The 17,017-nt window shown below is 44.0% G+C and overlaps 1 protein-coding gene across 3 annotated transcripts in view; it reads right to left on the bottom strand.

Annotated features, from left to right (window-relative positions):
* The window catches only part of PLCE1 (phospholipase C epsilon 1), a 390,353-nt gene that overhangs the window by 95,380 nt on the left and 277,956 nt on the right, over positions 1-17,017 (bottom strand). For all 3 annotated transcript variants that reach the window (XM_055425048.2, XM_088842145.1, XM_055425050.2), the window contains exons 5-6: positions 8,915-9,060; positions 1,638-1,896 (exon numbers count right to left, since the gene is read on the bottom strand). In XM_055425048.2, the coding sequence (XP_055281023.2) occupies positions 1,638-1,896; positions 8,915-9,060 (405 nt within the window). The remainder of the gene's footprint in view (positions 1-1,637; positions 1,897-8,914; positions 9,061-17,017) is intronic.

Below are 17,017 nucleotides of genomic sequence, written 5' to 3'. Positions count from 1 at the left end.
GGAACCAGATAAAACTACTGGGGCCCAAAGAAATGATCAAGGAAGGGGGACATTTTGCTTTATTTCCCATATATCTTAACAGTAACACAGAGGCTTCCTGGTGATTTATAAGCTCTTATTGTCTGTATTTGTAACCAGGGAAGTATCTCCCATCAGAGGTCAGAGGGATGGCTAGGCCATGAGATATGGAGTTCCCTACTTCTGAGATGTGAGGGAGCCGGTGCGGGTACAGCTTGGGGGGCTTGCTTTAAGCTTTCTCCTTCATTTCTTACAGTTATTCTTGTTATTCAGTCCCTAAGTCATGTCTGACTCTTTTTGACCCATGGGCTGTAGCCTGCCGGGCTCCTCTGTTCATGGGATTTTTTCAGGCAAGAACATTGGAGTGGGGAGCTACTTCCTCCTCCAGGGGATCTTCCCAACCCAGGGACTGAACTTGCGTCCCCTGCACTGCAGGCAGATTCTTTTCCGCGGCACCACTGGGGACGTCTCTTCTTGCACTTTATGCCCCCTCTCACAAGCCAGGGAGGTAGAAGCCAGTAATGCTGCCAGCACCTGTCAGGGGCTCTAAGTCTCCCTGATACCAGGTAATTCTTTTGCTCCCAGGGGACCTGGAAAAGGCTCAAGTTTTAGGAGCGTCTTCTCACTGTCACCAAGAAGGGGTATGAATGAGGGTGATAAAGAGAGAAAGAGAGAGAAGGAGAGGGCGAGAGAGAGTGTGTGTGTGTAAGGTCAACAGTGGGCATTGGAACCATGGTGAGAATGACTTCAGATTTAGGTATAGGACTTCCGGGCATGGGACTCCTCAAATTTCTCCGTAAAGTCCCCCACTTTTCAATCCCTTCTTTCATTTCTAAACACCATATAGAGAGGTATCCGTATATTCTGTTTCTCAGTGCCTCTTCTCTGCACTGCTCAATTCTGAGTCCAAGCTCATGTGGTCCTTCCCATGCTGGGGGTTGGGAATGAGCAGCAGTGGGCTGGGGACAGCATGATCAGAAGCCCAGAGCACATCCTTAGAGGACACACCAGATTCCCAGGGTGGAGGGAAAGAAGGCAGCACTGACTTCCCCTCAGTCTTTTCTTCCACTGACCCCAAAAAGTTACTACTCTCATCTGACTTCTTATATCCTCTTCACCCATTTGTACCTAACAAGAGAGGAAAATCCCACCAACCTTAAGAAAAAACACCCAGAAAAACAACACCATTTGTATATTGCCCCATTAAAGCTAACTTAATATAAAGCCCTAACATGCTAGTTGGTCTTCTTTTCTTTGGAATGTTCAAGATCTAGTGAAAGTGAAATTGTCAGCTGCTTAGTCATGTCCAACTCTTTGTGACCCCATGGGCTGTAGCCTGCCAGGCTCCTCTGTCCATGGAATTCTCCAGACAACAATGCTAGAGTGGGCTGCCATTCCCTTCTCTAGGGGATCTTCCCGATCTAGGAATCGAACCCAGGTCTCCTGCATTGCAGGCAGATTCTTTACCGTCTGAGCCACCAGGGATCTAACTGTTGGTCAACACAACTGTGACAACAGATAACCCTGGGCTCAGAGATGTCTCTCTTCTGGCTTCAGTGAGTGACAAGCCAGGAGGCAACAATGACTCTCCAGATCATGAGAGTTTTGAAGGGTCTCACCTCTAGAGTTTCTTCCTGCGAATTGTACCTCGGGCAAAGCTTCATGAGGCCAGAGGCTCCGTCCAGCACCTCACAGAGCTCCTTCAGAAACACCCCGCAGAAGGGAACCACCTTGCAGCCGGGGATGTGCAGCGCTCGGGTCACCACCTTCCTGTACTCGCAGGAAGACTCGTGCTGGGCCATGGCATCCTTCAGGCTCCTCATGGTCTCCAGATCAGACTGGTCCATAAACTGCCACATTTTTAAAACTTTTCGTGACCTATGGCAAGTCAGGGACATTGTTTTTAGACCAAAGGGGAAACAATATTGTTTACAGTAAACAGCTTAAATTCTGTACGAAATTCATTTCTGTTTATGTTTTCTTTCTGTTTTAATATTTATTTAGGATTCACATTGCCACCTACTTCCCCAAATGATGTGAATATTACTTTAATAAACTGAAACACAAAATTAAACAGAGATATATAGAAAAACACACGTGGGGCAGGGGTTAAATTCAGAAGGTGGGCAATGAACTTAAGTTTGAGTTTTTCTGGTTTCCCAAAAGGGAAGCCTTGTGGGTAATACGGTTTTCACAAATATTCATGGAGGATCACTCACAGAAAATGTGTTCTATCCACTCCTCTTGATCTTTTAAACATAACTGGATGAGGCCAGTGCTGTAGTGATGCCCACAAAACCTGTTTTGGCCTCTTCTATTGAACTGCTTCAACTGACATTAAGTCACTGGCCTGTCTTGATGGATCTTATCTTAAAGTATTATTTGCAGCACAGGATGGTAAATGAGAGTCTTCCTATGTTTAAATTGCTGCTAAGAACAGCAGCTGACATTGAACCCCACCTTCTGAAGTGAGACAGCGTGTTGTCACCAGGAGACTCAAAGTGTTCTCCCTGCAGAGGTTTCCCACCCTCCATCAGCAGAGAGCTGGATCTGAGCAGCCAAGCGGGGACTTCTTTGCAGAGGGCTGTCAGGACACAGTAAGTGAGAAGGAGGAGATCTCCCCAAGTTCAGGGGCTTTGGGGAACTTCATGGAGAGGCTAGCCCATGTCCTGGCAGCTTGTTGATCGTGAGGACTGCCTGGTGCGTGCCTTCCCAGGAAAGTGTTAAGGATGAGAGGCTGCCTGGGGCCTCGGGATGGCTATATGCGGGAGAAGGACCTGGTGGGCGTGCTTTGTGTCTGTAGAGCCCGGGTGGGCAAAGTGCTGGGGCTTTCTGTGAGTCTGCAATGGACCCTGAGAGGCAGCAGGGCTTGAGTTATCTTGAAAGGCTTCCCTCCAAATAAGGGGGCCCTAGTGGAAAGAGTCTGTAAGGGTAGGACTTCCAGGACTAGATGCTGTGGGGGAGGACTGAGTAGTGGGCCAGGCTGGGGGTGCACCACCCCTTTCCAGGTGATAGTACAGGGGGTTGCTTCCGGATAGAAATTGGGGGGAGTTAGGGCAGGTAAGTAGGAAGTGACCCTGAAAACACCCCACCTGGCTCTCTGTGGGGTCACCAAGGCCAGATCACAGCGGCCCCAGTCAAGTTAGACTGGCTCCCTTCACCCCTCCTCCCTTCTTCTCTGCTATCCTGCCCATATTTCTGCAGGAACCCTGAGCTGGAGACGGAGGGAGAGAAAAGATAAATTACATCTTCCCACCCTACTGCAGTTTTTTTTTTTTTACTGCAGCTTTCTGAGACTGGTAGGGCTGTGAAATTGGGGAAAGGGTGAAGCTTTTCTTCCTTTTTTTTTTCTTCCCAGGTGGCGCTAGTGGTAAAGAACCAACCTGCCTGCCAGTGAAGGAGACATCAGAGACACAGGTTTGATCCCTGAGTTGGGAAGATCCCCTGGAGGAGGGCATGACAATCCACTCCAATATTCTTGCCTGGAGAATCTCATGGACAGAGGAGCCTGGCGGGATACAGTCCATGGGGTCACAAAGAGTCAGACACAACTGAAGCAACGTAGCAGCAGCAGGAGTGTGGCATAGAGGATCTCAGTTTCCTGACCAGGGATTGAACCCATGTCCCATGCAGTGGAAGTGTGGAGTGTTAACCATTGGACCATCAGGGAAGTCCCTTTACTCCTTTTTTCGAAGTTTTAAATGAAAACTTAGAGCTCTGATTTATATTAGACTGGATTAAAAAAATTGTTAGGTAATATCTAAGACATCCAAAAGACATCAAGAAGTACAACACGACACTCATGCATCAACCTCTCAGTTGAGAAAAATAAAGCATTCATAATATGGCTGAGGCCCCAGAGGACTCCTCCGTGAACACACCCGCCTCCCTTCCTCACCACAAGGGACCACGACTGCAACTTTATTGCGTTCCTTCCCTGACAATTCCTCATACTTTCTCAACTCGGGCAGATATTGCTAAGCAGTTTGTACAACTGTTTGTGCATTTTAAACTTTATACAAATGGTGTCACACTGTAGGCAACCTGCTTTTGTGGCTCTGCCATATGATTCTGGGGTTCACTAGTGCTCAAGGGCATAGGTGAAGGAGACGGCTTATTAACTACACAAGTGACAGGGAAAGACACAGGGGGCCCAAGGTACATTCCAGAGTCCACGGGAAGAAGAGCCAATTGGCAGGTTTGAAAGACAGTGAGGTCAGAAAAATAAAACTGTCTCCTGATTTCACCCCACTGGGTTCAAATTGTCCTACAACCCGTTCCTTATAAGGTGGTGGGAATCCATTTGGGGGCATGGAATGGAGGCTTAAATAAACGAAGTGAACACATGAATGAGACTTGGTTCTCATTATCTGATCATTCTTTTTTTTCATGAGTTATGATATGTGGGTGGGGCAAGAGACAAACCTTAGCAAAGAGCAATGGTTTTTTGTTAGACTGAGAACTGACATTTTTAAAAAAGAAACTTTATTTCTTTTCCTGATTAAAAAGGTATGCCCATTGTAGACAATCTCGAAAATACCAAAAATATAGAAAATCCACTCACAGTTTTTCCAACCACAGACAACATTAGGTATATTTCCTTCCAGTACTTATCCTATTCGTGTCTGTCTGGTCTAAATATTTTATATATTTTGTTGTATAAATATTGCTGAGGTTATTAAGTATAGACAGCTTTGTTCCCAGGTAGTTTTATATACTGTATGTTACTTGATGTCCTATGATATTAAAATTATTATAAACATTGTTTTGGTGATTAAATAATATTTCAGTGTGTGGAGGCATCATGTTATTTCCTTCATTTTTCTATTATTGTTCATTTGGGTTATTTTATTTTATTATTTTAAAACTGAGGTGTCATTGACATTTGGGTTATTTTATATTGACATTAAAATTGAGTAAATATTGCTGCATGTAAATCTTTGTACTTCTACTCATTTCCTGTAAACAGATGAGAATTTACCTTTGAGAAAGCAAAATGTACAAAGGTGACAGAAAAGCAGTCACTTAACAAAAGGTTGTGCCCCCTTCCCCTCTAATTGTTTTAAACATAGATAAATTCAGTTATCTTGATGCAGTTCAATTACTTGTAATCTAAATACTTTCAAACTTGAAAGTGTACATGTGAGCTCTTCTTCCACAATCTTTCCATCATAAGGACATCTAGTAACTTACCTCCTGTATCTACTATTCTGACTGACAAACTATTAAACCTGGTAGTTTTACCCATCTATTTGTAAAGACTAATTCAGCCTTAAGCCAAATATAGGACTGTGACACTAGGCAGAAGTGGGTTTGGGGTGGCCAGGAATCAGTGGTAATGTTTAGCTGCTTTGACATTATTTCTCATCTAAGAAAGAATTACCTGGCTCTATAGATTTCCCTTGTCGCTCAGCTGGTAAAGAATCTGCCTGCAATGCAGAAGACCTGGGTTCGATCCCTGCATTGGGAAGGTCTCCTGGAGAAGGGAAAGGCTACGCACTCCAGTATTTTGGCCTGGAGAATTCCATGGACTACAGCCCATGGGGTTGCAGAGAGTCAGACATGACTGACTTTCACTTTCACATGGACTTCTTGGACTTTGAATTCAAACTAAGTTGGGTCTAAAAGTCACATTTCCCCAAGGCCTCCATTGGGCATTATGAGGCTATTCTTTGCATCAAGAGATTCTCTAATACATGGTACGTGGCAGCCAACCTCCAAGATGGCCTCCAAAGATCCACACTTCTTGCTGCGGTGTGGTCCCCATCCACAGTGAGCCAGTGCTGGTCCTACATGATCAGTACAATATGGCAGAAGTGGACAGTGTGTGACTCCTGAGGCCAGGACGTAAAAAGCACAGCAGCTTCCGCCTTGCTCTTTCTATTTAGTTATTTATCTATTTATTTTTGGCAGCACTGGGTCTTTGTAGCTGTGTGCAGACTTTCTCTAGTTGTAGCGAGTGGGGGCTACTCCCTAGTTGTGGTGTGCAGGCTTCTCGTTGCAGTGGTTTGTCTTGCTGCAGAGCATAGGCTCCAGGCAATGGGTTTCAGTAATTGGGACTCAAGGGTTCAGTAGCTGCGGTGCACAGGCTCCAGAGTGCAAGGGTTCAACAGGTGTGGTGCATGGGCTCAGATGCCTGCTGGCATGTAGGATCTTAGTTCCCAGACCAAGGATCAAACCCATGTCCCCTGCCTTGGCAGGCAGGTTCTTAACCCCTGGACCACCAGGGAAGTCCCTGCCTTGTTCTTTTGGATTGTTCACTTTGGAAGGAGCCAGCTGCCACGCTGTGAGGATGGTGACATCCAGAAGACAGGAAGGTCTCCAGACAACAGTCAGCACTGGTTTGCCAGTCAAACACAGAAGGATAAGCACCATTGTATATGTGTGCTTAGTAGCTCAGTTGTGTCTGACTCTTTGCAACCTTAGCCCACCAGGGGGTCTGTTGCCCATCAGGTTCTTCCATCCATGGGATTTTCCCAGCAAGAATACCGGAGTGGGTTGTCATCTCCTCTTCCAGGGGATCTTCCACACCCGGGGATCTCCTGCGTCTTCTGCACTGCAGGTGGATTCTTTACCGTTGAGCCACCAGGGAAGCCCAAGCACCATTAAAACAGGACTATTTTATCATAATATGATCTCTATTTTTTTAAAGGAAAATAATGCAGGGACTTCCCTGGTGGTCCAGCAGTTGACATGTTGTAGGAGTGATGTGGACTTTCTTGAGTTTTACACATTCATAAGTGAATGGTCTGTGTCTCGTGCCTTTGTTGGTTTTCTGTGAGCTGTAGTTTCCAGGAAGTGAGCAGCTCTCATTCCGGTAACTCTTGTAACCCAGTCATTCGTGTGCCTCCTTCATGAGGATTCAGTGCGGCTGTGGTGCTGTTATCCCTCTGATAGGAACTCTAACTCGGTGTAAAGCCCCAAAGACCTGTTACTTATTTTTATTTTATATTGTACTATATTTTACTTACAGTGTTGTGTTTGTTTCAGGTGTATAGCAAAGTGATACAGTTATATATATATATATATATATATATATATATATATATATGAATTAACAAAAGCAGTTCCCGTCTTTTGATGGGGAGCTCGTGGTTTATAACATAAATGCCATTATTTTGAGAGAGGGATAACTTAGGTATGGCATTGGGTTTTTTTTCTTTTTTCAGCTTGAGGCAGTTGTAAAATAATTTAATGTAGCTTTTTGCAACTGTGTATTCTATAGTATTTTTTTTGATTTGGTGAAATTTTAACTGTTAATGTTTTTGGCATTGTGCTTTGTACCATTTATTAAATAAAAATTTTTTAAAAAAAGAATCCCAATGCAGGGGATGTGGGTTTGATCCCTGCCTGGGCAACTAAGATCCCACATACTGTGGGGCAACTAAGCCTACATGTTGCAACTAGAGAGAAGCTGGCACACCACAATGAAAGATCCTGCATGCTACAACTAAAATCTTGTGCAGCCAAGTAAATAAATAAATATTAAAAAAGAAAAGTAGCACAGATTCTTTGTAGAAAATTTATCACAAAGAGAACCAAATCATCTGGATATAGCCTTTTCTTCACCCAGTACTTTCCTATTTTTCCTTCTTTCAAGCCATGCTTAGTGCATTTGTACGACCATTTTAAATGCCAATGACATGATCATGTGAATTTATTCTTAGTTGAGAAAGTTCAAAAGGACAAAAAAATTTCCAACTAAGAATTTTCCTCTCCACCCCCAATCCTGAGCCCCTATGTCAGGCCTGGAGAATCAAAGAAAAACCTTGAAATGTTATGAAGCAAGACCTATTTATAGATCTTCGTTGGGAAGACAAATCTTAAATGACAACAACAACAGCAATGACAAGTTCTCTTTTTGAGCCTTACTACATGCCAAACACACATACTCAACACTTTACATTGTCTCATTAAATCCTATGCAAAGGGATAGGTGCTTTTTATTATTGCCCCCATTTGCAGATGAAGAAACTGAAGCTCAATGAGGTCAAGTAACTAGATCGCACAGCTGTTCCACAGCGGAGCCAGGATTTGATTCCCTGTTATTCTAATTCCACCATTTATCCTCTTCTTCCTCATGCCACACTGCATGCCACCCACAAGAGTGAGGAGCAGCTATTTTATGCAAGGTAACTGATGCTCAAAAGGAATACAGCTGGAGGCTTTAATGATAGAATGCTGATCTTATTATTAGCTCGATGGAGAAGACTTAAGAAGAGACATCACAGAAGTTAAGGGCACAGGCTCTGAAATCAAGCTGGCCTGCATTCACATCCTGGCCACACCAGGTGACCTTGGGTGAGTGACTGAATTTCTTCTTATCTTAGTTAGACATTTCTTTTTTCATCCGGTAGGGAAATAATAATAGTATCTACCTCAAAAAATTGTTCTGACAATGAAAGTTTTAATGCACGGAACATGCTTAGTCCAGTGCTTGACATGTACTAAGTGTTCAATAAAAATGACAGTTAATATTATTCAGTGCTTATTATCAATATAAGCCACTGTTATTGGTGAGGGCAGTCAGTGGTTGGCAGCTTACAGTGCTGGGTAATTTGTAAGGTGGATCTGGGAAGAGATAGGTAACGAGGGGCACACATGGCAGGAAGGGGAAAAGGGAGTCAGTGATGGCATTGACGGAGAAGCAATCAGACACTCAGCCTGCCCAAGAGCATGGGATCAGGGCAGGCACAGAGGAGTAGGATCATGCCTGCTTAATTCTGCAGCACCTCTAAGGAACAGGAACTGTGCCACTAACAGAGGGTAATATATTTCCCCCAAATAGTCAGTACCAATTGCCTAGTTTGGGTAAATATGGTTACCCAGACACTTAATTCAATGCTATTCAGCTGTTAAGAGGAAACCCCAGATAACCATATTCCACTGCCCATACCTGAGGCCTGCCAAGAACTCCATGACGGCATTGTAGTTGCCCATGTTCCAGCAGCATTTGGCCACATGAACCAAGTATGAGAAGACTTCCCGCTTCTCTTCCATGGAGCCTGCCGCAAGGATCAGCCATGTCACCCAGGAGCTCACCTGTAGAATGCAGAGAGGGGCATCCACTGAAACCAGGCCAGGGAAGCTTGACATGTACTTTCTCATGAGAAAAATGTTGCTGTTGTTTTTTTTAAGTCAGTTTAGTATTAGGAAATGAAGGACCCTGCCAACAGACTGAATTGAAGCTCTAGCTCCATCACTGCTTTGCAATGGGATTAACCTCTCTGTTAATCTTCACCTTTAAAATGAGGCTGAACGCAGATGAATGGATAAGAAGGCTGTGGTACATATATACAATGGAGTATTACTCAGCCATTAAAAAGAATACATCTGAATCAGTTCTAATGAGGTGGATGAAACTGGAGCCTATTATAAAGAGTGAAGTAAGTCAGAAAGAAAAACACCAATATAGTATACTAACGCATATATATGGAATTTAGAAAGATGATAATGATAACCCTGTACACTAGACAGCAAAAGAGACACAGATGTATAGAACAGTCTTTTGGACTCTGTGGGAGAGGGCAAGGGTGGGATGACTTAGGAGAATGGCGTTGAAACATGTATATTATCATATGTGAAACGAAGCGTCAGTCCAGGTTTGATTCATGATACAGGATGCTTGGGGCTGGTGTACTAGGATGACCTAGAGGGATGGGATGGGAGGGAGGTGGGAGGGGGGTTCAGGATGGGAGCACATGTACACCTGTGGCGGATTCATGTCAATGCATGGCAAAACCAATACAATTAAAGTAATTAGCCTTCAACTAAAATAAATAAATTTATATTAAAATAAATAAACATTCACCTGCCATATAGCTAGCTAAAATAAAAAATGAGGCTGAAATGTAATTCATATAATTCATTTTCAACTATAAAATTCCATGAGACCATAGGAAAACAAGGCCTGAAGGTAATGATGGTTTAAATGTATTTGACTGATGGAGCAAGAATAAATGCAATCAATGCACTTAGCACATGAACAAAAGTCTATTTGTCAAAGAGTACAATGCATAATATTAAATGAAAAAACACAAAAACCTTTTTGAACTATCTTACACAAATGCATTATCTATTATGTTCCTCAAATGACTAAATAATAGAACCAACATAGCACTTATGCTACTGTTCTAAGCACTTCATATATGTTAACTCATGTACCTCTCACAACAATCCTAAGAGTCAGGAACCATAATTATGCTCATTTTGTAGATGAGGAAACTGAAAGACAGAGGGCCTAAGAGACTTGCTCAAAGTCCCCAACCAATAGGTGGCAAAGCCTGAAACTGAACTGAGGTGTGTGCCCCTGGTGGCTCAGAGGTAAAGAGTCCATCTTAGCCAAGCAGGAGATGCAGGAGACGCAGGTACAGGAAGATCCCCTGAGGAAATGGCAACAGACTCCAGTATTCTTGCCTGAAAAATCACACCAAGAGATGAGCCTGGCAGGCTGCAGTCTATGGGGTAGCAAAGGGTTGAACACTGAGCACCCACACATGAAAAATGAAATGTGTCCCCAAGTTGTCACTATTAACAACTCACTAAACACCTAAGGTAGATACTGTTCTCCTCCAGGCTTAAATTTAGTCTAATGTGATTTGTCTTTCTATTACACAGACTGGAGTATCAGTTCAGTTCAGTTCAGTAGCTCTGTCCGAGTCTTTGCGACCCCATGGACTGCAGCATGCCAGGCTTCCCTGTCCATCACCAACTCCCAGAGCTTGCTCAAACTCATGTCCTTCCAGTCAGTGATGCCATCCAACCATCTCATACTCTATTGTCCCTTTCTCCTCCTACTTTCAATCTTTCCCAGCTTCAGGGTCTTTTCCAGTGAGTCAGTTCTTCGTATCAGGTGGCCAAAGTGTTGGAGTTTCAGCTTCAGCATCAGTCCTTCCAATGAATATTCAGGAATGATTTTATTTAGGATCGACTGGTTTGATCTCTTTGCAGTCCAAGAGACTCTCAGGAGTCTTCTCCAACAACACAGTTCAAAAGCATCAATTCTTCCGTGCTCAGCTTTCTTTATAGTCTAACTCTCATACCCATACATGACCACTGGAAAAACCATAGCTTTGATTAGGCAGACCTTTGTTGGCAAAGTAGTCTCTGCTTTTTAATATGCTGTCTAGGTTGGTCATAGCTTTTCTTCCAAGGAACAAACGTCTTTTAATTTCATGGCTACAGTCACCATCTTCAGTGATTTTGGAGCCCAAGAAAATAAATTCTCTCACTGTTTCCACTGTTTCCCCATTTATTTGCCATGAAGTGAGAGGACCAGATGCCATGATCTTAGTTTTCTGAATGTTGAGCTTTAAGCCAACTTTTTCACTGTCTTCTTTCACTTTCATCAAGAGGCTCTTTAGTTCTTCTTCATTTTCTGCCATAAGAGTGGTTCCATCTGCATATCTGAGGTTATTGCTACTTTTTTGATGATCCAATGGATGTTGGCAATTTGATCTCTGGTTCCTCTGCCTTTTCTAAATCCAGCTTGAACAGAATTTTGAGCATTACTTTGCTAGTGTGTGAGATGAGTGCAATTGTGCAGTAGTTCAAACATTCTTTGGCATTGGAATGAAAACTGACCTTTTCTAGTCCTGTGGCCACTGTTGAGTTTTCCAAATTTGCTGGCATATTGAGTGTAGCACTTTCACAGCATCATCTTTTAGGATTTGAAATAGCTCAACTAGAATTCAACCAACCTCCACTAGCTTTGTTCATAGTGATGCTTCCTAAGGCCCTCTTGACTTCCCATTCCAGGAGGTCTGGCTCTAGGTGAGTGATCACACCATTGTGGTTATTTGAGTCATGAAGATCTTTTTTGTATACTTCTTCTATGTATTCTTATACCTCTTTTAGTATCTTCTGCTTCTGTTAGGGCCATACCATTTCTGTCCTTTATTGAGCCCATCTTTGCATGAAACATTCCCTTGGTATCTCTAATTTTCTTGAAGAGATCTCTAGTCTTTCCCATTCTATTGTTTTCCTCTGTTTCTTTGTATTGATCACTGAGGTAGGCTTTCTTATCTCCCCTTGTTGTTCTTGGGAACTCTGCATTCAAATGGGTATATCTTTCCTTTTCTCCTTTACCTCTAACTTCTCGTCTTTTCTCAGCTATTTGTAAGCCCTCCTCAGATAACCATTTTGCCTTTTTGCATTTCTTTTCCTTGGGGATGATCTTGATCACTGCCTCCTGTACAATGTCACGAACCTCTGTCCATAGTTCTTCAGGCACTATCAGATCTAATCCCTTGAATATATTTGTCACTTCTACTATATAATCATAAGGGATTTGATTTAGGTCATACTTGAATGGTCTAGTGGTTTTCCTTACTTTCTTCAATTTAAGTCTGAATTTGGCAATAAGGAGTTCATGATCTGAGCCACAGTCAGCTCCTGGTCTTGTTTTTGCTGACTGTATAGAGCTCCTCCATCTTTGACTACAAAGAATATAATCAATCTGATTTCGGTATTGACCATTTGGTGATGTCAGATGTAGAGTCTCCTCTTGTATTGTTGGAAGGCTATGACCAGTGCAACTGGAGTATATTACTTAATAATAATCTACTATTAAAGTCCCCACTCTGTGGTATGCAGCCTCAAAATCCTTTGCTTAATCTCTAAGATTATTTTGCTGCTACCTATACTTTGGTGAAGAGGAACTCAAAAGCCTCTTGATGAAAGTGAAAGAGGAGAGTGAAAAGGTTGGCTTGAAGCTCAACATTCAGAAAACAAAGATCATGGCATCTGGTCCCATCACTTCATGGGAAATAGATGGAAAAACAGTGGAAACAGTGTCAGACTTTGTTTTCTTGGGCTCCAAAATCACTGCAGATGCTGATTGCAGCCATGAAATTAAAAGACGCTTGCTCCTTGGAAGGAAAGTTATGACCAACCTTGATAGTATATTAAAAAGCAGAGACATTACTTTGCCGACCAAGGTCCGTCTAGTCAAGGCAATGGTTTTTCCCGTGGTCATGTATGGATGTGAGAGTTGGACTATGAAGAAAGCTGATCGCCGAAGAATCGATGCTTTTGAACTGTGGTGTTGGAGAAGACTCTTGAGAGTCCCTTATACTGCAAGGAGATCCAACCAGTCCATTCTAAAGGAGATCAATCCTGGATGTTCATTGGAGGGACTGATGCTGAGGCTGAAACTCCAATACTTTGGCCACCTCATGCAACGAGTTGACTCATTGGAAAAGACTCTGATGCTGGGAAAGGTTGGGGGCGGGAGGAGAAGGGGACGACGGAGAATGAGATGGCTGGATGGCATCACCGACTCTGTGGACATGAGTTTGAGTGTACTCTGGGAGTTGGTGATGGACAGGGAGGCCTGGCGTGCTGTGATTCATGGGGTCGCGGAGAGTCGGACACGACTGAGCGACTGAACTGAACTGAACTGAACTGATACTTTGGTGCCGGAGAAGGCAATGGCAAGCCACTCCAGTACTCTTGCCTAGAAAATCCCATGGATGGAGGAGTCTGGTAGGCTGCAGTCCATGGGATCGCTATGAGTTGGAAGTGACTGAGCAACTTCACTTTCACACATTGGAGAAGGAAATGGCAACCCACTCCACTGTTCTTGCCTGGAGAATCCCAGGGACAGGGGAGCCTGGTAGGCTGCCATCTATGGGGTTGCACAGAGTCGGACACGACTGAAGTGACTTAGCAGCAGCATACTTTGGTGCTTTGACACTAATGTTCACTTAAGTTACTTTCTCCATCCTGCTTAAGGTCTGGGCTGATAAGTTCAGTTGTTAATAGATCAAAGCCTGGGTCTTGACCTTGATCCCCCACCCCTGCCATGGCCCACTAGTTTTACTTGGTTCAGCAACAGTGCCAAAACCTGGGGAACAACTCATTTCTCTGGCTTGAGTGAGAGTGAAGCCTGAACAGAGAAGGTTACAGGGGGAAAAATTCAAGGTCTAAGGGAACACTTCTCTGCCTCCTTTCCTCCAAATAAAATGAGAGGAATGAATGGCATTTAGTGCTGGCAGCAACCACAGAGGGCAGCCCAACCTCTTTCTTCCAGATCAAGAATCCAACGCTTGTGGAAGAAATTGACTTTCAAAGTCACAATTCTTATGGATATCAAAACTAGGACTCCCAGGCTGGTGGATGAAGGGAAGCTAGTTTTGGTAAACTTGGCACTGGTAGGTCCTTCTAAGCACTCAATAAGAGATGCACACTGGAAGACAGAGATGGAATCAAAGGAGAAGAAACCAAGAAGAGTATCAAAACATGATTTAAAAAATGAAAAAAGCAGAACAGAAGAGATCAGTGCCAAACACACCTTTCCTTTCCCTATACAGAAACAAGCAGGAAACAGCCACAGAGAGTTTCCATGCTAGCCCAGGGTTATAATCTGGTACCAGTAAGGAGCACTGCAGTAATAATCTGTCTCTTCTTTTCTGAAATTGGCTGAAGCAGAAATTGATGGGTCACCTGCTAGCCCTGAGTCCAGCCCCAGCCCAATAGGCTCTCAGCAGGCACCACCACTCTCTACCTGCTCAGATTTAGCTGAGCTCTCGTGAGACGTCAGGGAACAGATCTGGAATCAGACCCCTAGGATGAGCCAGAGTCCAGACCGTCCTGCAAAGAATTAAGAGCCTCTTGGGAAAGAGATAACCTTTTGTTTCCTGGGACTCCTCTGGGAGCATAGGAGACTTCTGGGATTCCCAGAGCCAACCCCTCTCCTGCAGCTGTGAGCAATCCCTGGCTCACTGCTTCTCGGCCTTGTCCCTTCACCTGCTTACCCAGTTCCCAGTCACTTTTGTGGAACTCTGGCTCTCTAGACCAAGACATTATATTGCCAATAGAGACTGAGCGTCGTTAAAGTTTTCACCCAATTCTTCTGTTGGTGCGATCAGCTTTTGATAAGCCCTATCCACCTGATGCGAAGAGCTGATTCAAAGACCCTGATGCTGGGGAAAATTGCAGCCAGGAGGAGAAGGGGGTGACAGAGGATGAGATGGTTTGATGACATCATCAACTCAAGGGATGTGAGACTGAGCAAACTCCAGGAGATAGTGAAGGTCAGGGAAGCCTGGCGTGATGCAGACCATGAGGTCAAAAAGAGTTGGACACGACTGAGTGACTGAACAACAACAACAATCCTGCCAAAAGAAGCCATCAGAAAACACTCAGAGTCACAACATCATTGACTCTGTGAGCCAGACACTCAAATCCATCTCCTTAAAATAAAGATGAAATACTTAAAAATTTAAAGTTGTTCTTCAAAGACACCCAATGTATTAATTCTTGAGGCCTCTGGCTGTATTTTTCTATGGCCTTAGCTCCTTTCCTGTTGAAATGGATGGAAAATTAGTGTTTCTGCAAAGTCACTGTTCTTTCAGGCTATTTTGGTACCACACAGTGACTTCTCAGTGCTGTGACCTGAAAGGGTTAACACATCTTCCCCTGGAGAAACCTTCTTCACAGAGCAGGCACTGACCGTCATGTGGTTTGTGCCTCAGTCCTGACCACACATCCAGATTTATTTCCTATCAGTCAAATTATTTTCCATATACTTTCCCACAATGCTAGGAAAAAAATAGCGATACCATATTTCACATGGAAACCTAATTTAAACCAACTGTTCCATCTCAAGTGTGAGTCCCTAGGGCTTGGTTATTGAGATTATGTAAGCACTGCTATCATAAACACATGCGCACACACATACACACATACACATAACATAATATCTGCCTACAGACTTTGGGAACAATTCTTACTGTGGCCTAATGTATTAATAATTCCACAAACATTAAGTAACAAGAATGCTGCCACTAATTCTAAAAAACGCAAATTCTAAAATGACACAAAAAGAAAACAAGGATTCAGTGATGATTGTAAAATGTAGACCACAGCATAAACATAGTCATATTTACCAAGTGGACAAAGGGGTGTGTTGCCAATCCGTAAAGACTTTCAGGAAACCACACAGAAAAACAAAAGAATCGTATATGTACAGTACTACGACTCAACCACAGGGAAGAGTCCTAGAGCAGAAAGGTGTTATATGTGGCAGATTACTTTGTTTCACTGCAATGGTCAGCACAGCATAGAGAGAGAATCTGGGCCCTAGCCCTGTTCCTTCAGTGTTCCTCCCAGAGGCTCTGTGCTTACCCTCACAGTCCTGACCCCTTTCTACATGGCTACAGCTCCTCCATAACTGTTTTCTCTTCCTTCCTTCTCAGGCCTTTCTCAGTACTCTGAGGCCTGCGGACTGAACAACTTGCTCTTTCCCCACATCAAACACCTTACTGGCATCATATAAGCTCAGTTTGAGAGGAATGTTCTTGCTCCATTCAACGTGACCTTTCCCTGGTTCACCATGCCTTGCCTACGTCCTTTGTAAAGCTGAGTCCTTACACAGGCTCTGGAGGCCCCTGTCTGTTCTCCAGTCTCACCTTGGCTCTCCCCACACCCCTGCTCTTAGGGAGGCGAACGAAGCTTTTCCCATCTTAGGGAGCTTGTACTGGTTGTTCCTCCTATGGGAAGGTACCCCGTTCCCATCCCTCCACCTCTTTAGCTAACATTGACTTATCCTTTAGGCAGAACCATGCTTAGGTCTGTAGCCAGGCACCCTGCCCATGCTCCAAGCTAAAGAGGCCCACGTTGGCCCTCATTCAGCTGTGTCTCCACTTCCCTCCAATAGAATAAGAAGCCTGTGGGCAAGAGGGAACATGTCAGCCCACCACCAGATCACTCACCCCTGTAGACCAGTATTCCCAATCCCCTGTTTAAGCACCCCTAGGTGATTCTAGGATGGCAAGCGCCTGATATCTGGATCAGTCCTCCTGAGGGTCAGTCACAATAGGCCTGAAGGTTGGCCAAGTATATGGACGGAGTTTACACTTGGGCCCGAGGTGTCTACACGATACAGGCATACGAGTCGGGATGGAAGGAGGGAGGAGGTGGGCAGGCCACAGGCTGGGGTCTGCGGGACTTTCTTTGTACTTCATCCCAACTCCCCGAAAGTCAGGGGCAGGGCCGT

This window comes from Moschus berezovskii, chromosome 12 (assembly GCF_049115385.1).
Source record: "Moschus berezovskii isolate FMDL1 chromosome 12, NW_MosBer_1.0, whole genome shotgun sequence".
Classification (NCBI taxonomy): Eukaryota; Metazoa; Chordata; class Mammalia; order Artiodactyla; family Moschidae; genus Moschus; species Moschus berezovskii.
Note: the sequence above shows the minus strand (reverse complement) of the source record. Positions and strands in the feature narration are given on the sequence as shown.